At 35.9% G+C, this 24,592-nt stretch overlaps 1 protein-coding gene across 1 annotated transcript in view; it reads right to left on the reverse strand.

Annotated features, from left to right (window-relative positions):
• Positions 1 to 689: 689 nt before the first annotated feature.
• Positions 690 to 24,592, reverse strand: part of LOC150090198 (glycolipid transfer protein) — an 82,011-nt gene continuing 58,108 nt past the window's right edge. The window contains exons 4-5 of the mRNA XM_090369010.1: positions 14,339 to 14,489; positions 690 to 991 (exon numbers count right to left, since the gene is read on the reverse strand). Coding sequence (XP_090225136.1) covers positions 809 to 991; positions 14,339 to 14,489 — 334 coding nt within the window. The 3' untranslated portion in view covers positions 690 to 808. The remainder of the gene's footprint in view (positions 992 to 14,338; positions 14,490 to 24,592) is intronic.

Below are 24,592 nucleotides of genomic sequence, written 5' to 3' on the forward strand. Positions count from 1 at the left end.
TCTAACAATCAATTACTTCCTGGTTGAGGGAAATTTCCACATCAGTGAATATAACCCCCCCCATGAATATAACCCATTTAAAAACATCAAACACTTCAGTAAGTCTCCAAGGCAGCTACCTAGTTTCGAGATGCTACAATTCAAGCTACTTGGGCCTTTCTTAGTAGGAATACCTTCCCAACCAATCTCGTTGTTCATATAGACCAAATTATTCTGCATAAAGAGTGGAACAATTTTTGATTAATATGTCTAAATCAGTTTACTGATAGAGGAGAATAGGTTCAATTTAATCCTGTTCTCTAACAGGATCTGAACCCAGACCTCATCATATAAGTGACAAACCTAATATACTGTCACAGAGAACTCTATATTTAGCACAGGAAAATTTCCAAAATCTAAAACAGAAAATTTTCCTAATTTATTGTCAGAGTAATGCTGCATATTTTTATTTTTAGTACAACATTTAAACATTTTAAACCTTTCAAACTGAATTCTGTTCCATTATATTTGCCAATAAATTTAAATTTTGATACAAATCTCTCACTAAATTTAGTCTCTAAAAAACAAAGTACATCTTAGATTCAATTCAACTAAACAGTTCTTTAATTAGTACCTTCATTAGATAAAAAAAAAAAAAAGAAGGTATAAAATCATAACAGGGCAAGGAATATTCAATAAGATACATATTGCGTCACTCAGTTTTTGTTTCTTATTTGTAATACTAACAAACGTCCACTGGAAAAATTTACCACCACTTCAGTCAACATAAAAATTACCCCCTCAAAGACTGAAAAAATTATTTCTATTTCTAAACTTTAGCATCAGAGTCTAAATTATGCCTTTGATATAGATCAATGATAACTTTCAAATTTCCATCCAGTCCTTTCAGGAACTCTTCCATACTATTTATTATTGTTTCATCTTTCTCTTCTTTATTGCTAGCTAGGAGAAGCATCAAATCTTTCCGTGAAGGAGCTGCTCGTATACAAAGCTATTAACAAAAAAAAAAAATTTCAGTAACCAGATTAAAATATCACCTTGAAATCATGCAAGGTATTCAGTTTTATAAAAGAAATTTACATTTCAGAATGTAAACAGTTTTTGTTAAGAAAATATTTAAATATAAAGAATAATATTTATGATATAACAAAAACATGCTTGCAAACAACATGTTATTCCTAGGGAAGGGCAGATCATTTGCTTGTGCAGTATTTCAAAAAAAAAAACACAATATAACTCTCAGCGGTTATCAGTACTTAATCAAAAGTTTTGAGAATTTACAATTCAAAGTTTGGCAAATCAACAATAATAAGAAAAAGTGTAATGCCTTTCCTGAATAATTCCAACATAAAACATTCAAAAAACATTTTTTTAATTGCAATCCCACTGATTTGTGTGTGCATAAATCCTTGATTGTCAAGTGAGGATTTATGCACACACAAATAATTAACAGAAGCATATTTAACAAAAGGAATATGCAACAGTCCACTCTTTTTCAGTAGAAAATTAATAATTTAGACAACATCTGAGCATGTCAGAGTTCTATGTACCATGCTGTATACAAAGGCTGCAACAATTCACAATCCATTGGCATATTTCATCCAGGCAGGTGAGCTGCAGAATTGACAAACAATGAAAAAAAACTATTCTTTGCTAAGAAGATGGGCTGAAAAAGTGACCCTCTTTCCTTTAACATAACTCTCACCACCAAGCATATTACTTTCTATGGAATTGGTTGCTCGGCTGGTTTAGAGTTTTCTTGGAAAATTAACTGCACTGATCACAGTGCACCATTTTTTATGATGGTGATATTACAGAAAAGAAAATTCATTATTAACTGCCAATAGTACAAATCCTATTCTGTTAAAAAAATTTTATTAACTGGGAATAAAAATTTTTGGATGCATAGTTAATATTAGCAACAAAGCTTACTTTTTCAGCAGTTTTATATTCTTGATGGTTTGGCATTGTCATTTGTCAGATTGGTTTCATAAAAGAACTTTGATAATATTATTAGCTTATCACCCTCCCTTCAATCACTTAGATTGTTATTAATAGATTAGAAGCTGACCGGGCTAGCCAGGTGGGTAAAGATGCCTGCCTGGCAACCCAAAGATCACGGGTTCGAATCCCGCCTCGGGCTTGGATCAAAGTACTGCAAAAAACCTTGGGAGGTGCACTATGGCCACAGAAGCCGATGCGCCAACAACTACCAAAAAAAAAAAAAAAAAATAGATTAGAAAGGTTCATGGAGTAATGTATTTTCCCACTGGATTTGTATGCAGAGCTACTTGTAATGAGCAATTTTAATCTTCAGTATAAGGTGAAGCTAGAAATCCACTGTGTTATACAGGGTTCGATTTGGTTTTACAAATGAAGATAAAAGATTTAAAACCGAACTTTGTGCAACAGAGTAATATACCTAAAAGATGAAATCATTTTTTGGATTTAGCATTCTTTAATTCAGATTTCTTCATATTACAGTAAACCCCTGCTAGTCCAGTTACAGTTAATCCGGATCGAAATATGAAAAATTCTGTTCACAGTTGAGTACTTTGAAAGACAAATGGGATTTAGGAAGGCAGATAAGTCGCTCTGTGTGCAGAGAGAGAGAGAGAGAGAGAGAGATGTAACATACATTACATTGTTTTGCGTGTTGTTCAGTATCATTGTTGACTCTGAGTCGGACAGATGTTACTGCTTATATAGCTTCATTTATGTACTTCTTTATACGTATTATGTACATAAGTTAACATATTTTATATTAATTATGGGTTCTAAAGAATTGAAAAGAGGAATAAAAAGAAAACACGTCAATTTAATTATTATTAGCAAGCTCAAAGTGATAGAACAATTTGAAAATGGTGTTTCGGGAAAAAAAAAATTGCTGAAGAATTTGGTATTGGCCAACAGATTGTGTCAGATATTAAAAATTTTGCTTTAAAAATTCTAACTGGGGAGTGATAAAAGCAGTGTATCAAATAGACAGACATTAAAAAAGCCAAAAGAAGTGTTACCAGAAGAAGCTGTTTTTAAGTGGTATTCACAGCAACAACCAAGTGCCATTGGATGCGATGCCAGTGCCACCTGATAAATGTATTGTCTTTTTTATAGTTTTTAAATAAAAGCTCTACAGTGATATTTTTTTATTTATTTTCATCAGCACTACCTATATTTTATTTATTAAATTTTCCATTTATTTGTGTTCTAAGTTTTTGTTCTTTTAAGGCTATCTTTTGCTTCACTAATCCGGATTATCACATAAGCCAGATGACCTCACCCCCCAATTAATCCGGATTAGCGAGGGTTTACTGTATATGAAAATTGATATTCAAATCCAACCACTGCACTTTAAAATTTGAGCTTAATATTTCAACTGTCCCACTAATAAGTCCTTATTTCAAAGTTATAATTTTAACTATAGGGATTGAAACAGTGTAAAATTCCTTGACACAAGTTGAATGAACTTTATTAATGAAGTAATTTATGAAAATTATTAATAAGGAATTGAATTCATATATCCTATTGGTAAATCATACTGTAAATAGATGGTGTTGTTGTTGTTTGTTATTTGGTTTTTAGGAGCATTAGCAACTAAGGCCATATTGCTCCGGGATATGCGGTGGTCATTCCCTGACCTTTCCGCATCCTCCGTATTTGGTGGTGACGGGCGCGAACCCCGGTCTAATCAACAAGCGTGTGCTACGCACTGCTGCTCCTTCCCACCTGGTTACGGAGGCGCCAATAGATGGTGACCCATCGTGGTAATAACTGTTCTAAACTTTCCTATTCTTATTTTTCTGTATACTTTGGTAAAATGATTAATTGTATAAATAACAAAAATTCAAAATGCACATTCTTTTGAGAAGAATAAAAAGTAGGCCAAATAGTCATTATATTAATCATTATCAGAAAATGGTCAAAAGAAATTACACAGTACATCTGAAAAGTTGCCCATGAGGCCTTTTTTGAATCATGGGAAACTTATCAAAAAAAAGCAGGAGCTAATAAACTGGCTGTAAGTCTGTTTATTAGCTCCTCCTAATTACAAATTAATTACTACAATAATTAGATTTTAATTATTGTAGTAATTAAATAACAATATTCTTTACTAAATGGAAAAATACCACTGATCATACAAGTACTGATAACACTATTAAACAGCTTTTTTTTTTTTTCTTTTGGCAAGATAAAATATTTTTTTAATATACTTTTTTTCCCTGATTACAAAAATGTCTTCAAAATATTCCTAATGTGTCAGATTTTTAAAAAAATTTCATTATTTTTTATTAAAAGCTGTATTCAAGTAATAAATCAAGTAATAAAGCAGGAAATAAATCACAACTCCATTTTAAAATTACATTTCTTGAAGACTAGCAACACAAAAAGGTTGACACTCAATATTGTGTGCAAGGTTCTGCCATGCCACATGATCTGACCACTTTGGTTACATGAATATAAATAGAGATAAGCTGTGAAGTGGCATAGCACCACATTACACTCAAATGTGAAACTGATTATTGTATTTAATATACAATGTGAAGTCAGTTGTTTCTGTCTGTTTCTATACTATCTACAAATTAAAATATTTATTGTGTGAGAATCGATATGCTGCATTTGTGTGTGTTAATAAACCTAACAATTTCCACTGTCTGTGGAGAGTACGTAATTGAGCAATAAAACAATTCCCTCTATGATCAAGAATGCTTAAAATCTTTATTTTGCCTGCAAAATATGAGATTGATATAAACTTTGGAGCCCACATATCTTTTGTGCAGTGACACTTTGAGGATCGTTGAATGATAAACTTAAATGTAAACTTAAATGTATGCCATTTTCAATGACATGATATGGCAGGAACAAAAAGTCCATTCTGTGGACTGCTACTTGGTTTAACCAAGACAAAGTATGCAATATAAACCTTGGACATTACTTATCTGTTGTGCGCATTGTGCAAGTCATACTCTGAGAATGGGTGAATGGAAAAATTAAATGTATACCATTCCCAGTGCCAAATGGGACAAAAACACCATTTTGAGAATTGATACCTTCAACCAAACCTGTTTTTCGTTTAAAAGTAAAAAATATTCAATAAACCAATCTGCCTTCAGCAATGCAACCAGTAGATCATTCTGATGACATGCCAATTCCTAAGCCTCCTAAAACATGGACAAAGAATACACATCAACCTAAAAGAGACAACCTCACTTGATTATTCAAGTGGAACTAAATGACTTGATTTGAGACATTTTTCAGGTAAGTAGACCAGACCTGAATACAATATTCTAAATGCAGTGTCACCGTCATCTTATAAAAAAGGGGCAATAACAACCTTTTCCCTAATTGTGAAGGATTGCCATAGCCGAGCGATCATTTGCAAGGATGCATAAATGTGTGCTTTGAGTGACCATGGTTCAGGCCCATGTGTTTGCTGAATATGGTGCTGTTTCTTGTATTCTATCTTGTGAACATCTCTAACTGTGTGGTCATTCCAGAATATAAACAGAAAACTTATCTATATTATATATATTGATTGAAATGAAGCAATTCCATGACCATTATTGGCCTCGTGGTCCTCCGTCGATATGGGGCATAATGGTCAGTCTATTATTTTGTTACTTTGTTTGCTTTTAGTAGTTCGTTTTAGTCCCTTTTTGGTGATATTTCACATCTCTCGGAACTGGCACCTTACAAGGGGGGTACTGCTAAATTATTATATAATTAGATTTAATTGAACTCTAAATTATTTGGGGACTTTCCACTACAGTTTCAGCCTTGTTACCTTTACTTTCCCCCTCCCTGTTGATTCAATTTTTACGTTAACTTTCGCTCTACAGTTTTGCCATGCTACTGGCTTATGTATTATTTTTATATGAATTCTCTGTTTTATATATATATATATATATATACAGGGTGTCTCAAAAATACACTGCATAAGTTCAGGAATGAGTTCCTCACATGTAGACAATAAAAATATTTTATATCAACATAGTTCCGGAAATGCTTGGTTTCCGAGTTTTGAAGGTCTGTTTATGACACTTAACTGTTCACATCATCTTATAGTAATTGTTCAAAGTGTCCACTTTCTGCCTGAATACAGGCCTCACATCGACATCTCATGGACTCGCGAAGACAATGCCAAATTCCTGGCATGTTTCGTATTGTCTCACAACCTGCCACAATTGCAGATGAATTTTCCTCAGCCCATACATGCTGATTCTGAAAGTTTTGGATTCCATCTCGTGTGAACTGTGCTTCATCTGTGAATATCACTAAGGCAGGAAAATGAGGAGTTGTACCACACTGCTGCAAGAACCACTGGCAGTTACTTGTGCAAGGTAATCTGCTGGTGACAAGGCCTGTACCTGTTGTAGATGGTTTGGTTGTTTGGTTTTTTAAGGAGCATTAGCAACTAAGGCCATATTGCTCCGGGTCATGCGGTGGTCATTCCCTGACCTTTCCGCATCCTCCGCATTTGGTGGTGACGGGCTCGAACCCCGGTTTAATCAAGAAGCGTGTGCTACGCACTGCTGCTGCTCCTTCCCACCTGGCTACGGAGACGCCGTTGTAGATGGTAAGGATACAGTTGGTGTTCTCACAACATTCTCCAAATAGTCGAACGTTGAACAGTCATTTGCCCTGCTATTTTGCGTGTGCTGATTCCAGGAGTGGCATGCAAAACATCCAAAATCTCCTCCTCTACTTCAGGAGTCGTAGATCTTGGTCATCCTCTGTCGGCAGCACGAGGTGTAAAGGTCCCATGTTCACAAAGGCAGCGTGAATACCTTCAAACGTTTTCCTATCTGGACATCTTCGTTCTGGGAATCTTTCATGGTACAAACAACGAGCCTCAAGAGCATTGCCGTCTGCCAAACCATACATAAAGTGCATATCCGCTTGCTCCTGATTTGAGTACATGGTCGGAATGAAAAACCACCAGATGTTGGTTCTGTCAGTACCTTGTGATGAAGGAAAGCACCTACGGGAGATAAGACATTCCTGTTAATAACTTGGGAACCAAGCATCTCCGGAACAATGTTGATATAAAATATTTTTATTGTCTACATATGAGGAAGTCATTCTTGAAGTTATGCCATGTATTTTTGAGACACCCTGTACGTACGTACGTACGTACGCACAGAGAGAGAGAGATCACTGAATTATGACCACCTACCTAATATTTCGTAGGTCCTACTTTTGCCCTCAGTACAGCAGCTATCCAACATGGCATTGATTCAACAAGATGTCGGAAGCATTCGGGAGGTATGGCCAACCAAGCTATGTGTAATGTGGTCAGCAATGCAGGTATGGAGGTGACTGGTGTATACAGATGCCTGATATGCCTTTCCATGGCGTCCCACAAGTGCTCTATGGGATTGATATCAAGGGAGTTCAGAGGCCAATCAATATGCTGGAAGTCAGAACTGTGTTCCTCAAACCATTCCTGCACGAGTGCCCAATGGCTCAGTGCATTGTCATCTTGGAAGACACCATTGCCATTCAGGAAAAAGTGTAACATAGCAGGGTGAACACAGTTAGCAAGCAGTTGACAATAGCGGAGACCACTGATATGCTGTTCCACATGCACCAGGGGTACAAGTTCCTGCCAGTGAAACATGCCCCACACCGTACAACCGCATCCACCAGTCTGCACTTTTGATACCATGCATGACAGATCAAGAGCCACATGTTGACACCAAATCCGTATACGACCATCCACGGTGTGGAATAAATAACGTGACTCATCTGACCAGCACACCTTCTTCCAGTCTTCTAACGTCCAACTTGCATGCTCTTTGCACCAGGCAAGTCTTTTATGCCAATGAACTTTGGTTAGGAGAGGATGCCGTAGGGATAGTGTGCAGGTATAGCACATAAGTGCGAGCATGCGATGCATGGTCATGCCAGATATTGTTCTGGGTTGGTCCATGTTTTAATGGGTGGTCAACTCATCAAAAGTGCTGCACCTGTTCACCTCTACAAGTCGTCGGACCTGGCGCTCACTTCTAACATCAACCTTTCGCTGACTTTTGCAGTTTTGCCATCAGGTCGTTGTTTGACCATTTTGACACCAGTCCTGGTACACTTTAACTAAGGCGGCTCTCGAACACCCCACCAGTTCAGCCATTTGGGAAATCGAGGCACCAGCTCATCGAGCACCCACAATCTGTCTGATAAATCCTTATCAAAGTCCGATAAATCCTTCCTTTTACCGATCATGCTCAGAATTTTACTACCTACTTAACCACTGACACCTTATCTATGCTACTAGGTCGACTAACTGCGCACTCTCGTATCTCACGTGGTCAACAGGTCGCATTCAGTTTTCATAGGGGTGGTCATAATTCAGTGACCACTCAGTGTATATATATCATAGATATGATACCATGCACTTTTCTAGCCACTGTTTACAATGCATGATAAATTTCATACATGATTGTACCATAACCCCTAAGTTTTTGTCCTCCTCAACCACTTTTAACTCCTCGCCCCCAGCTTATAAGTAACTCGTAGATTTCTGCTCCTCAGAGGCAAAACTTTACTTTTAGAAGCATTAAATTTCAGTTGTCATTTTTCAAACCGTGTATGCAACTGATCTAAGTCATTTTGAAGGAAAATTGTCCCGTTTCTGGTCATTAACAACCTTTCCTAACTTCAAATCACCAGAGAACTTTGAAAACTTCCCCCACCACTCCTTAACATCAATGATGTTAAGGAAGATAAGAAACAGAAGTAGCCCAATGCTGATTCCTGAAGGACTCCACTTGTTACACTGATCCACCCTGAGGTATGAACATTTATGACTACTCTCAGTCTCCTATCTTTCAGCTAGCTCTTTTTCCAATGAAGGATCCTGCCATTAATCCTAATTTTCTCCAGTTTATATAATAGCCTTTCATGGGGAACCATATCAAAAGCTTTGTTGCAGTCAAAGTAAATAATGTCAAAACTGCTTCTTGCATCCACTGTTTTAACTTCTTAAAATTAACTAGATTGGTCAAGCAAGACAACCCTTCACAAATCCATGATGTAATCCATTAACAATACAATTCCTGTCAAAGTAGTCCTATATCTTAATCTTAACTATAGATTCCATGGATTTCCCACCATTGAAATTAAACAGATGAAGGTAAAGTATAAATACTAATTTACCTTGGTAATGCTAAAATTTACAATGCAATTAAAACATATGATTATACATAATTGGCACAGATGGTCAACAAGCTCCATCACTGGATGAAATTAAATGACATCTTTAAACTTAGATAAGTATGCATTTCAGGGAAAGGTATGCATACTTAGATAAGTATGCATTTCCTCATTACCTTGAGGAAATTTTCTGGCAGTGTCAACTTTAGGAAAGATGTAGAACCTCTCTCTCTCTTGCCTCATCCTAAATGAAATAAAGCATTCCCAAGGAGGACTGTGGCTCATTAAGCCAAAGGAGGATTTAAATTTATTGATTTCCTTTTTCTTGAAAAATACTAATATTCCAATATTTTTGAGAGTAAATAGATACAGTAGAACCCGGATAAGAAATTTTTCAAGGGACTGGAGGTTTAGAACTTCTTACACAGGAAAACTTCTTAGAAGGGAAAATGGCCTAAGGGCATGAAATATTAACTACACAAATAAAAATGAAATGATACACATACATAAGTTAAAGATGATTTTTAAGTACTATTTCAGAATTTATAAATATTTTACTCTACCTATGGGAAACATTTTTAAACTGAGGATTTCTAATTGCTTTACATTCTGTTCATTAAACTCATTACCAAGTTGGAAGAATGAGCTACTTTGGAGTTGCAACATACCTTAAAAGGTAACAACAATAAGACACAGCAACAATCCACTAAATAATTCAGAACTGTTCATGACCATCAGAACTATGTATATAAAGTGCTTAGCATCATAATACACAGCCATTTCTGAATAAACAGAAAATTTTTAAGGTGGCATCGTTTTAGGTTATATCTCATATTGTGAATGCCTTCACAACGAGTTGCCATGATATTGCACTACTTCGAATAAGTAACGCTTCACCTAAGGAGAAGACTAGTGTTACTTATTCTCAGATAGGTACCACCACCCAGACAGCACTGTTTCAGGGCTATTTGGCCCTTCGTCAGTGAGTGGGTAGGTACCCAAGTGATGCAATGATGGCAAAAACAGTTATGAAGTATAACTCCACAATATGAGAGATGCCTGATGGTGTATGATGTATTTAGACTAAGGCGCATTTAGGGCTAGAGCCTCAAGCTGCGAACAAATTTAGACTATGTATATAAAGTGCTTAGCATCATAATACACAGCCATTTCTGAATAAACAGAAAATTTTTAAGGTGGCATCGTTTTAGGTTATATCTCATATTGTGAATGCCTTCACAACGAGTTGCCATGATATTGCACTACTTCGAATAAGTAACGCTTCACCTAAGGAGAAGACTAGTGTTACTTATTCTAAGATAGGTACCACCACCCAGACAGCACTGTTTCAGGGCTATTTGGCCCTTCGTCAGTGAGTGGGTAGGTACCCAAGTGATGCAATGATGGCAAAAACAGTTATGAAGTATAACTCCACAATATGAGAGATGCCTGATGGTGTATGATGTATTTAGACTAAGGCGCATTTAGGGCTAGAGCCTCAAGCTGCGAACAAATTTAGACTATGTATATAAAGTGCTTAGCATCATAATACACAGCCATTTCTGAATAAACAGAAAATTTTTAAGGTGGCATCGTTTTAGGTTATATCTCATATTGTGAATGCCTTCACAACGAGTTGCCATGATATTGCACTACTTCGAATAAGTAACGCTTCACCTAAGGAGAAGACTAGTGTTACTTATTCTCAGATAGGTACCACCACCCAGACAGCACTGTTTCAGGGCTATTTGGCCCTTCGTCAGTGAGTGGGTAGGTACCCAAGTGATGCAATGATGGCAAAAACAGTTATGAAGTATAACTCCACAATATGAGAGATGTCTGATGGTGTATGATGTATTTAGACTAAGGCGCATTTAGGGCTAGAGCCTCAAGCTGCGAACAAATTTAGACTATGTATATAAAGTGCTTAGCATCATAATACACAGCCATTTCTGAATAAACAGAAAATTTTTAAGGTGGCATCGTTTTAGGTTATATCTCATATTGTGAAGTTTTTGCCATCATTGCATCACTTGGGTACCTACCCACTCACTGACGAAGGGCCAAATAGCCCTGAAACAGTGCTGTCTGGGTGGTGGTACCTATCTGAGAATAAGTAACACTAGTCTTCTCCTTAGGTGAAGCGTTACTTATTCGAAGTAGTGCAATATCATGGCAACTCGTTGTGAAGGCATTCACAATATGAGATATAACCTAAAACGATGCCACCTTAAAAATTTTCTGTTTATTCAGAAATGGCTGTGTATTATGATGCTAAGCACTTTATATACATAGTCTAAATTTGTTCGCAGCTTGAGGCTCTAGCCCTAAATGCGCCTTAGTCTAAATACATCATACACCATCAGGCATCTCTCATATTGTGGAGTTATACTTCATAACTGTTTTTGCCATCATTGCATCACTTGGGTACCTACCCACTCACTGACGAAGGGCCAAATAGCCCTGAAACAGTGCTGTCTGGGTGGTGGTACCTATCTGAGAATAAGTAACACTAGTCTTCTCCTTAGGTGAAGCGTTACTTATTCGAAGTAGTGCAATATCATGGCAACTCGTTGTGAAGGCATTCACAATATGAGATATAACCTAAAACGATGCCACCTTAAAAATTTTCTGTTTATTCAGAAATGGCTGTGTATTATGATGCTAAGCACTTTATATACATAGTCTAAATTTGTTCGCAGCTTGAGGCTCTAGCCCTAAATGCGCCTTAGTCTAAATGACCATCAGAACTTAACGCTTAACGTGGTCTACGTATCTAATTATGGATATCAATGAAGACAATTGCAATACGTCACTTCCATTATATCAAAATGTTTATAAATAAATAAATAAATTTTCTGTTTATACTCCGGGACGACCAAACGGTCAGAGGAGTTCACAAGATAGATAGAATACAAGAAACAGCACCGTATTCAGTAGTCACGGGCTTGAGCCCCGGTCACTCAAGGCACGTGTACTTACGCACCCGCGCGCCTGACCACTAGGCTACGGCAGCCTTGCTGCCGTAGCCTAGTAAAAAGGCTTTAGCGCTGAAAGTCTCAAACTATGGAAAATTCACTAATCGAACAAGTTAGTATCATTTTAGTTCATAGTAAACCACCGAAGTAGGTGAAATGGCATCGTTTTTGTTATATCTCATATTGTGAGTGCCTTCACAATGAGTTGCCCTGATATTGAACTACCGTGAATAAGCAAAACTCTGACAATGATTCTCAAATAGGCGACACTTCGCCAATGGATTCTCGGCAGATACCATCGCCCCCACAACCCCTGGGTGGTGGTATACGCCAAGAATAAGTAACATTAGTCTTCTCCATTGGTGAAACATTGCTTATTGGAGGTAGTGCAATATCAGGGCAACTCGTTGTGAAGGCATTCACAATATGAGATACATGAATATCAAAAAACAATGCCATTTCACCTACTTCAGTAGTTTACTATGACTAAAATGATGCTTGGCACTAACTTGTTCGATTACCAAATGTTTATATTGTTTAATATTAAAAATAAATAATTTCTATATTTAAAAAAGTATTAAGTGGGAAAACGTTTTACTCGGGAAAATAATACATTACAACATACAGAGTTGAAATTGGGACTTAAGAAACCAAACCTAGTACAGGGGAAACCTAGTACTTATGTGGAAATTTCTTATCCGGGTTCTACTGTATTATCAACATTTTTGAAAAATATATATTTTTTAAATACTTCAATTTTATTTATTAAATAAACACATTCATTTAAAGTTATAACAACTACAGTAAAACATTTCAAAATTATCAAAAAAAAACACCCCATAATTTCTGGTGGGGGAACACAATCTAAAAAGTACACTCTACAAATGTTATATATGAGAGTGGGAAACTGCTTTTACTCCCTGAAGAAGCATGTTTTCCATTATTTGTCAAATTCTAAGATCTCTTTATAGCTACTTTTATTTCAAACTGTACATCATATAATCTTGAATAACTGAGTTTTTTTTTGTTGAACTAAAGCTTATAACAATGTGACACTGAACTCACTTTATTAACTTCATTGTACATACAATTCTTGATTGTAAGCATCACAGCATTTTTCACACCTTGGGAAACTTCCTGTAGCTGCTGGAGCAGTGACCATGAGGGTTACCAGAGCATCACATTCTATCTTAAGTTAAATAAGAACAGACTGAATAGCAGTAACTGTCAGTTATGATTAGGTGCAACCAATTAGTTTAATTATCAATGAAACATCCAATCACAGCAAATTTTAACATGAGTTTCACTGTTACCAGGATACATTATTTTTCAAGCAATCTATGACAAAATTTCCCACTGTCATATTTAATGTACAATTATGGCTATGGCTATTAATTTGTTTTTATTTTTCTTTAAACTTAAGCCTTAGAATGTGATACTCGGGAAGTTTTATGATTTATTTATTTTTTATTATTTTTTTTTTAAGGAGCATTAGCAACTAAGGCTATATTGCTCCGGGAATATGCAGTGGTCATTCCCTGACCTTTCCGCATCCTCCGTATTTGGTGGTGACGGGCTCAAACCCCGGTCTAATCCAGAAGCGTGTGCTACGCACTGCTGCTCCTTCCCACCTGGCTACGGAGGCACCTGAAGTTTTATGAAGTGTGTGATAAGCTATAATTATAGTAGTGGTACTGGAATATTGCTTAAGCAATATTCTTTCTACAAAAGCTATAGTCTGTACTTTATCACTCACAGAGCCAGGATAAAGTGCAGACCTATAGTGATTTTTGTAAGGTATTAAGTTTTAAAAATCCAGAAATTTTTAAAATTTCAGCAAGGGCCAAGTCCCAACTTGTCCGAATTAGGTTCTACTGTACAACATAAATGATAATCACTAAACTTATTAATGCATAAGAAATAAGTTTATGCTTGAATACACAACAGGAATTAACATTCCTGTTTACATTTTCTAATGTTAAAACATTTAAATATTGTGAGTATTTATGGCATTAAAACTTTGTTTTTCGTTATTCTTCCCCAATATTTAAAAAACCTTTTGTCTATTAATTATTTAATACTTTGGACAACTTAATTTTAAAAATTAACATCTACTGAAAGGGTTCTGACTTGGAAAATTCACATCACTTAGAATTATACAACAAAATTCTGTATATAATATTTTTACATTTTGCTTGAAACCTACTTACAGAAAAAATCTTCTGAACCATCCAACCATGATAAGGTTTTAGCTTTTCTTCATATGCTTTTGTAAAGAATGGTACCAAATTTTCAGTACACATTTCCTGTTTAAAATCTTCAACTACACATATCAGGAATACATAGACATACTCCAATGCTCTATATTCCAATTATAATACAAAAAAATAAATAAATTAATTAAATTAATGGTGAAAGAACTACAAGTTTGCTATCTATTTATTTAAAGAATATCTTAAAAGTTTTACAGAAATTTTACATATAGAGTATATGAGCCTATAAATTATTCTGCAAATTGTTTATAAACATTTAAGACTAAATTTATGAAGATGATTAAACAGCACAATGTAACTATAAAGTAATGAAACTTTTTTTAACCCATGAGATATGTGAAAAGGCTAGTGAGTTTCTGATGGTGGACAGATTTATGAAGTGAGGAATTTTGAAAATTTTGTAAATATTAACACTTTGTACATAAATACTTTTAAACATTAATTTGTTCTTATTTTGACTTGCCAGTCCAACACTGGAATGAAATTATTGTTAAAAACTGTATCAGAATTTTAAAAACATCTTGAAAAATATAGTAAAAAAAATGGAAAAATATCGCAAAAAAAAAATTTTTAAAGCTCATTTACTTTGTTTTTGATGAAGCAATATTCTCAACATCTATTTATGTATTGCCTGATTAAATTTCATCAAACTGTAGATCACAAATTCAAAGCTTTTATTTGGTTTTTGATAGCCGAAATCAGACAAGTGAAGTGAAGCTAACAAGTGTTAGCTTTTGTTCCGATTTTCAAATCTATTTTGTGACCACCATCTATTACAAATTCTTTCTACAATTCCTCAGAAACTCAAGATTTGTCAACATTAACTTGAATATTTCTAGATATTCAATTTAATATCTAGTAAGCACACACACATATATGTGTGTGTGCATACCCCACAGAGTCCACTCACAATAAATGTACAGTAGACTGTCAAAATAATGGCACTTTGAGATCAGGTGTTTACATACAGCGCAGATGTCTTGCAGTGCCGAAAAAAAGAAAACGGAAAGTCATGTGATTACTTTTTTTATTTAAATTCACCATTTTGAAAGTGAACTGTGTATTGATATTACAGATTGTATACCTGATATAACTATAGTGCTGTTTTATATTTATTTTAAATTAAAAATCCCTCACTATGGCTCCTAAAGTTAATAAACAGAGAAGAAAAGAAGAATAATTAAGAACACTAAAGCTTAGTGATAAACTTGATATAATAATAGAAAATAGAACAGGCATAAGTAGAGTGTATTAATAGCAGAATATAACAATGGATCGTCAACATGTTTATGTTTTTTTATGTGCAATTAATAAAATTGCATTCTTAATCTCTCCATTTCTTATTTAGCCTCATTATTTCTGCATTAAATATATTAAAAGTAAAACTTTCTAGATAACAGAAAAATCGAAATAATGGCAACCTGAATCCCTGAAGGTGCCGTTATTCTGAAAGCCTACTGTATATATACAAGAGATATGTGAAAGGGCTAAGAAACATACCTGAACTTATAAATCCAAATGAGTGCTGCTGGCAGGATGTATAACAATCATCCAAATGAGTGTTATATATCCTATATACATCCTCAAAGTATTTTGGAACTCCTACATGAAATTTCTTTGCATATCCTCCATGGTGGCAAATATTCATCCTTTGTTGGTGGATCTGATTTATCAAAACAGCAAAAAATCACTCAGAGCCAAGTTTAAAAAATACACTGGGTGATCATGCTGAATAATACCACTTTTGATCAAAAGCTGTTTTGCAAAAAGCACAGATGTCAGCATGCTGAATGAGTCATTCACAGGGCTCCTTCGCCAGTTCACTCCTTTTACAATATATCAAATCTCTCAAATGTTTACAATCTTCAAAGTAATTGTTTAAGATAGCCAATATATCAGCACCAGTTAGCAATGAGTCATGCAATTTTTGTAGTGCTGCACAGATTTATCTCACACAAAGTAAATATCAGTGGTTACATATATTATGGACAACTCTTGAAACTTTCCTCATGTTGCAGGTTTCTTTCAGAATGAGTTAAGTGTTTCTTTATCTAAATTGAAAATATTTCAGCTATCATTTTCACAGTTAATCATCTTAGTTAATAACCTCAACACTAAGTTGATATGTTCCAACTAGGTACTCCATAAGGAGATGACAGAGAGTGGTAATCAATGGACACTGCTCTTCGTGGACGAATGTTATTAGTGGAGTTCCCCAGGGTTCGGTGCTGGGGCCATTGTTGTTTTGTGTATTCATCAATGATATTGATGAAGGTATATCAGGCTTAATGTCCAAGTTTGCAGATGATACAAAGGTTGGCAGGGGTGTTAGTGACAGTAAAGACAGTATGCTACTCCAACTAGATCTAGACAAGCTGGGCAAATGAGCTGAGAAGTGGCCACTGAAGTTTAACATTGACAAGTGCAAAGTACTGCATATGGGTAGCAATAACCCAAGAGAAACGTACCAACTGTGTGGTACTACACTCAGGGAAGATATTTACTTTGTGTGATATTTACTGATACTACTGATATTTACTTTGTGAGAGATAAATCTGTGCAGCACTACAAAAATTGCATGACTCATTGCTAACTGGTGCTGATATATTGGCTATCTTAAACAATTACTTTGAAGATTGTAAACATTTGAGTGATTTGATATTATGTAAAAGGAGTGACATAGAAAGTGAAAAAGAGCTGGGGGTAATTGTGCAGTCAGATATGAAGTTTGCAGAGCAGTGCAGACAGGCTGCCAGGGCAGGTCATGGAGTGTTTTCAATGATATATAGGAAATTTGCTAGTAAGGACAGGGAGGTGATTATCCCATTGTACAAAGCAATGGTCAGGCCTCACCTTGAGTGCTGTGTACAGGTTTGGGGGCATAATTTTAGGAAATATGTAAAGTTGCTAGAACCAGCACAAAGAAAGGCAATGAGATTGATGAGTGGAACAAAGGGGCGCTCTTACCAAGAAGGGCTTAAGTTCTGCAAATTGCAGCATCTGGAGAGTAGGCAAATGCGAGATGATGTGATTGAGGTGTATAAGGCCTTAAATGGGTTGAGCAAGCTGAATGCTGATGGGATTCTTTCTCTTGCTCAGACTAAGAAACTGAGTGGGCATAGATTCAAATTGAGGAAAGACGGTTGTAGAATAAATGTGTGGAAATTTGCCTTTAGCTAGCAGGTAGTTGATTGGTGGAACAAACGTCCATCTTATGTTGTGGAAGTTGATAGCCTAAATAAATTTAAGGCTGAGCTGGACAGGCATTTGGAATGAATGGAGGGGTGAAATGGGAGGTTTTTTTGGCTGATACTACATAAGCTTGCTTTCTTGCATTGTATGCCTCTACTAATGCTAATTTGTGTAGTTGGGTCCATTGTTGTTTTCTGTATTCATTAATGATATTGATGATGGTACAGTAAACCCCCGCTATTCACGGGGGTTACGTTCCTGAGAAATTTTGCGAATACCGAAAACGCGAATACTGAGTTATGGCTCCCATAGTAATAATGGGGTTCTGTTCCAAAGTATGAAATATATAAGAAAAACTAGTCTAAAATTTTGTCTATGTATGTATTATATGTACCTTCATAATATGACTATGTACATAGACAGTACATAGTGAAATGCAAGCATATGACATCGAAATGAAAATAAGAAACAATTTAATATTAAATGTAATATTTATTAGAAATTTCAAACCAGCGCCTTTGGTAGCAAAAAAAAAAAAAAAACTTATCCCGCCAGTGCTATCACCAGTTTCGCTAAAGTGTTGATAAAGGAGTTTTGCCTTTTCACAAATGATGAGTGAACATTTAAATGGAATTTTATTTTGAGTTCGGTCTTCTATCCACAGATTTAAAGCTTTTTCCATTTTTTTCTAATTTAACATCACCAGTTACAGAGCAATTAGCACGTTTTCACAGACACTACGGCGGATTTTTTCTTCCGATTTTTTGATTGATCGTACTGTTGACTCATTGATTTTATGTTTTGCCACTGAAGAGACACTTTCACCATTAGAAATTTTGTCTAATAACTCAATTTTATTCGCTAATGTCATCACCTTCTTTGATATTTTCACATTTCCCTTGTTATTCGTAGTCATATTTTTGTACGTGTAAAAAAGAACTTGTCCACAATAAAGGCACTTTCTTCCATTAACACACTCGAAAAAGTCTGTTTTACACTGCAAAACGGTAGATTTATCACTTTTGTAAGCATATCATTTTATAGATTGATAAATTTATTTAATTTATAAGCATATAAATTAAAAGCAAACGATCAAACTTTCCATGACAAGCGCATAACACATACTGAACAAGGATTAGCGAGAAACATCCACGCTTGCAATTTTGTCACCCTCTCCCCCACCCACTGAACGCTGTTTTGACCGGGAAAGATAATTTTAGCCAAGCCCATGTTTTTTATGGCCGAAAATATTCACGGCGCTTTAAAATTCACATTTCTTTAGGTTTCATTTTATATTAAATCAGCGATCGCGAATACACGAAACCGCGAATACAGATACCGCGAATAGGGGGGTTTACTGTATATATCAGGCTAATGTCTAAGTTTGCAGACGATATGAAGGTTGGCCGGGTTGTTAATAACACTAATGACAGTATGCTACTGCAACAGGATCTAGAAAAGTTGAGCAGATGGGCTGAGAGCTGTCAACTCAGGTTTAACATTGACAAATGTAAATTGCTACATATGGGTAGCAGTAACCCCAGAGTAACGTATCAACTGTGTGGTACTACACTGATGGTGGTAGAGACTGAAAAGGACCTGGGGGTAATTGTGCAGTCAGATATGAAGTTTTCTGAGCAGTACATACAGTTTGCAAGAATAGCCGATGGAGGAATCGAATATGGAGGAATTTTTCTAGCAGGGATATGGAGGTGATTATCCCCTTGTATAAGGCCATACCTTGGGTACTGTATACAGGGTCTGGAGGCCTCAATTTAGGAAGGATGTAGAGCTGGAACAAGTACATAGAAGGTTAACAAGATTAGTGAATCGAACAAAGGGTTGCCTTACAAAGAAAGTCTTAAGTATTTTTTACAAATTACAGTGTCTGGAGACTAGGCACCTGTGAGGTGATTTGATTGAAATGGATAAGGTCTTAAATGGGTTGAGCATGCTCAATGCTGAAGGGATTCTTCCATATATTGTGGACTAGTGTGGTTCATCCCTTTTCTTCACAGGTTAATATAAGCAAAGAATTCATTGTTACTTTGCTTTGCATTCATATAATCTGCCTTAGTTTCGGACATATTCTACTAAAGGAGTTGTTAACATATGACACTGATGATAACTTATACACTTAGTGGGGTCAAATTAAAAACAGTAGAGGGAAAAAATGGATCTGGAAGTTACAATACAGGCAGAAATTAAGTTTTCTGAGTAGTGAAAACAGGCACCTGGGAAAGCCTATGGTGTCTTATCAATGATTTTTCAAACAATATCCTGTATAGATGGAGAGGTCATAATTCCACCATACAAGGCAGTTGTAAGACTGCATTTGGAATACTATGTTCAACATCTGAAAAATGACATTTAGCTTCTTAAAAGGGTCCAATGTGACGAGATTGGCAAAAGGGCAACCGTATGAGGAAAGACTGATTATGTGTGCTACAGAACTTGTTAATCAGGCACTTTAGATTTATAAGGCTCTGAGAAAGGTTAGCAAAATGAATGAAGGCAAATTTTTCACTGTTATAAAGAATTTTAGAACTAGGCAGCCATAAATTCAAATTACAGAAGTTTAGACTAGATTGTAGAAAGTTTTGTTTTGGGCAGCGAGTTGTTGATTGCTGGAACAAGTTGCCATCGCAGGTGGCTGAGGCTGGCAGTTTAAAGGGATTCAAGGGTAAATTGGTTGGTTGCCTTTTGTGGGAAGGAAGGTGCATAATATTTATTTTCTTATCAAGTAGACAGGTACAGCCAAAAAACACAGGCTTCCTTGCACTATATGGCTAATGTTTTCCTTCTCCATGGCTCCTCTGAGCAATCTATCGTCCTCCATTCTTTTCACATGGCCAAACCACTCCAGTCTTTCTCCTCTATTTTATCAATGATGGTTTTTTGGAAGTTCATTATATTCCTTATCATATCATTACTGCCTTTTTTAGTCCTAGACTTTCTTGCCAATCTTTTACAGAAATGCATCTCAACAGCCAATAGTTTATTTTTTTGTCTTTCATTTAAGATCCAAGTCTCACATACATATAATAAAACACTTTGTAATATTGCATTATATATTTGATGTTTAGTTTTGTTAATAATATTTTTATTCCATAGTACAGAATTGAGCATTCCTATGACCTTTATACTTTCACCCAGTCTTCTCTCAATTTCCTGTGCAAATAATCCATCAGCCTGAATAATTGCACCCGAGTATTTAAATTGTTGTACAGTTTTCACCTATATTCCATCTAAATCCAGAACATCCTCACTTCGCTCACATCTGGTGAGTATGGGATTGGCATACCCAGGATCCTGAGCTGGATATCATCATTCTTCTCTTTCTTAGCGATTCCCTTCTATTTCTGACTCTTGTTCTCTCTCTCTCCCTCCCGTGTGTTTCTCTGGGTAACTCAGAAATTTTTTTTGGCTGGTGCAGCATTAACCCCAGGCTTCCTTGTACTATACAGGGTGTTTCAGTTAAACGTTTCAGAACTTCTAAGAGGGGTAGGGTACATCCTGACAACTCGAAATCATATAGCAATGTGGGGTCGGAAATGCTTTCCTGAAGCGGTGTTGTACACAGAAGCACCATAAAGAAAAGAGACCGTAAGTGAGAAATCGTTTTAATAATACATGAAAAGAAGCAAAAGGTACATGGATTAAAGTAAGTGTTCGAAGTTTCTTCCACGGGCTACAATGCACGCCTCACATCTCCGACGCATGGACATCCGAACATTCTGGAATACTCCAAGCGAATTTCGAATTTCTTCGGCAGCTACTGCGATTCTTGCAACCAGCTCCTCAGCATTGTCAACAGGGATGTCATAAACTAGCGATTTCATATGACCGTGAAAATTCCTTCACAAGGGAAGGAATTTTCAACACTCATAACGACCATATCTGGGCGATCGAGAACCCGCATGCAATACGACGTCGTGCAGCACAGATTCGATTTTCGGTCAATGTATGGGCCGGTATTATGGGAGATCACCTCATCGGACCTTACCTGTTACCGTGTCGTCTAACCGGACCTATCTACTTGATCTTTCTGCAGCAAGTATTGCCACAACTTTTGAGAGATGAACAGATTTCTGCATCGACGCAACAGACAATGTGGTTCCAACACGATGGAGCCCCTGCCCATTATAGCGGAGATGTTTGTAACTACCTGGATGTCACATTTGGTCAACAGTGGATCGGACGTGGTGGTCCCGTGCGTTGGCCTGCTCGGTCACCCGACCTATCATGTCTTGATTTTTATTTCTGGGGTCATATGAAATCGCTAGTTTATGACACCCCTGTTGACAATGCTGAGGAGCTGGTTGCAAGAATCGCAGTAGCTGCCGAAGAAATTCGCCTGGAGTATTCCAGAATGTCCGAAGAAACTTCGAACACTTACTTTAATCCATGTACCTTTTGCTTCTTTTCATGTATTATTAAAACGATTTCTCACTTACAGTCTCTTTTCTTTATGGTGCTTCTGTGTACAACACCGCTTCAGGAAAGCATTTCCGACCCCACATTGCTATATGATTTCGAGTTGTCAGGATGTACCTACCCCTCTTAGAAGTTCTGAAACGTTTAACTGAAACACCCTGTATAGCTAATAATAATAATAATAAAAATAATAATAACTAGTTTCTAGCCACTACATGTGCATCAGTATTTCTGTGCAGTTGTTCATTTACAATTTATACAGTTTTAAATAAAAGCATCTTTGAACACTCAATTTCAAACAACATGCAGTCTTTGATCACAGAAAATGTCACACTAAATTTATGGTAAAAGGAACACAATCAATTTAACCCCAGTAACCCCAGAGAAATGTACCAACTATTTCATTTGGAAAGGCTTAAGTTCTGCAAATTGCAGCTTCTGGAGACTAGGCATCTACGAGGCCATCTGATTGAAGTGTATAAGGCCATGAATGGATTGAGCAGGCTTAATGCTGAGGGGATTCTTCCTCTTGCTCAGATTACAAACCTGAGGGGGCATAGATTCAAACTGAGAAAAGACAGTTGTAGAATAGACATGCGGAAGTTTTCCATTAGCCAGCGGTAATTGATTCCATGTGTTGTTGTGGAAGTTGATAGCTTAAATAAATTCAAGACAGAACCAGACAAACATTTGGAATAAATGAATCAGTGAAATGGGAATGGGTTTTTTTTTTTTTTTTTTTTGGTTGATGCTTTATAAGCTTGCGTTCTTGCATCATGTGCCTCTACTAATGCTAAATGCTAATTTAGCAAAGTACAGTGAGACAAAGTATTTTTGTTTTTCAGGCAGTCTACAGTGTTCCCCTATATGCTGCAGTTTCATCTGTAAGGTATGTGCCAAAGCTGGTGGTATGTGAGAGTGTGGGTGTGTGTGTGTGTAGTTCTGTTGAATGTTGAGTGCTGGCACCTGGTAACTTTGTGGCCATTCTGGTGTTTATTCCCACATCTAGTCTTCTATCTTCATTAAAGACTATTCTTAGATATACAATATTACTAACTTTTTCCAATTTTCAGTTATTCATTTAAATTTTCCTTGTCTTCCCCAACTTTATTAACTTTTGTTTTTGTGCAACAATTTTCATGCAGGGCCACTTAATTTACCTTAATTTTAATTTCAATGTAGGCCTTCTTAATTTATTCTAATTTGTAAATTCTAGTTAGGTAAATTCTGAATGTATTTCTTTATACATAAATACAGAAAAATATTAAATTTTCTGCAACTGAATTACCTGTGTGAGAGAAATCCCTTCAATACACACATCAGAAGAAAGAAAAACAACTGAAAAGTGATGGATGTGATTTTCTTCTTCTGTAATGATCTCATAATAAAAACTATGATCACTAATTTGGAAAAGCAATTAACTGGCATCTAATGATAGAAGAATGGACATCATAGCTATGGTTTTAATCCAGTTAGTTATCTAGATAGATGGTTCTGATGTCTCTAATACTCAGATATAGCAAGTTTATTTTAAAAGAACACCAACCAGCTCCTTTCTTACAGACTTAAACCAGTTTACCATTCACATTTTCTTGTGCCTTTACAATACATCCCTGTGGCTGTTTTGTTTTAAGATGGTTTTTCACTTTGAAACTCAAACCAAAACAGCAGTTTTGTTCCAACAATGAGAATTACTAATACAGCAATGTGGCACTGCTCTTCACAACCACCCAAATGTTATTCAACTCGTTTACTATGATATCATCCAAATGAACTACTTCCTATAATCTGCACTCCTTCTGTGAAAATATAAGTAAAATATAATATATACACAAGAAAGGAATACTGTTGCAAAGTTCTATGATATTATAGTATAAACAAATATATCATGATATACATTCATGAAATTCCTTTCTTCTAGGGGGGGAAAAAACAGAACTGCTTACCTGTTTATATTTTTCCTGTTCAATAATATTGTAAGCACTATAAAAATAAAGTGTTCACAATAGACAGTTATTTATTATTTTTTTAAATTCTTATATACACCTGTGAACAGATATTTCAAATACAATAAACCCTTGATATAACGGATTTCGGATTTAACGGACCGAACAAATAATAATAATAGAGTAATGTACATATTAATCTCGACCATATTATTTTTTTTTTAGGTTATACAAAACTTCAGCGTTATTAAAAATTAATAATAATTACCTATTTCCATTATTGTTTTGATAATTACCTACTTTTATTTTTATAATCAAATTCAGGAAATTGTAGTCAGGAAATTGTTTTTTATTCTTTCTGAAAACGTGTTCAAATAGTGTTTTCCCAGATTACAGATAAGAGCAGGCAGTGACTTGTGAGCTGAACATGATTTGGGACATTAAACTGCAGGTCTACAGACTCGCTTTGTTTCAGTCTCAGTCTGTCTCAAGCTATCGTGCGGTCAGGTTGTATACAGAGTGTTTCTGTGATTTCTGAATTGCGACTTTATTTATTAAATAATTTTGCAATCCTTACAATTTAAAATGGCATCAAGTGATAGAGGAGTTAAAAGAA

Source organism: Mastigoproctus giganteus, chromosome 2, assembly GCF_048544385.1.
Source record: "Mastigoproctus giganteus isolate SK-2022 chromosome 2, ASM4854438v1, whole genome shotgun sequence".
NCBI classification, from domain to species: Eukaryota; Metazoa; Arthropoda; class Arachnida; order Uropygi; family Thelyphonidae; genus Mastigoproctus; species Mastigoproctus giganteus.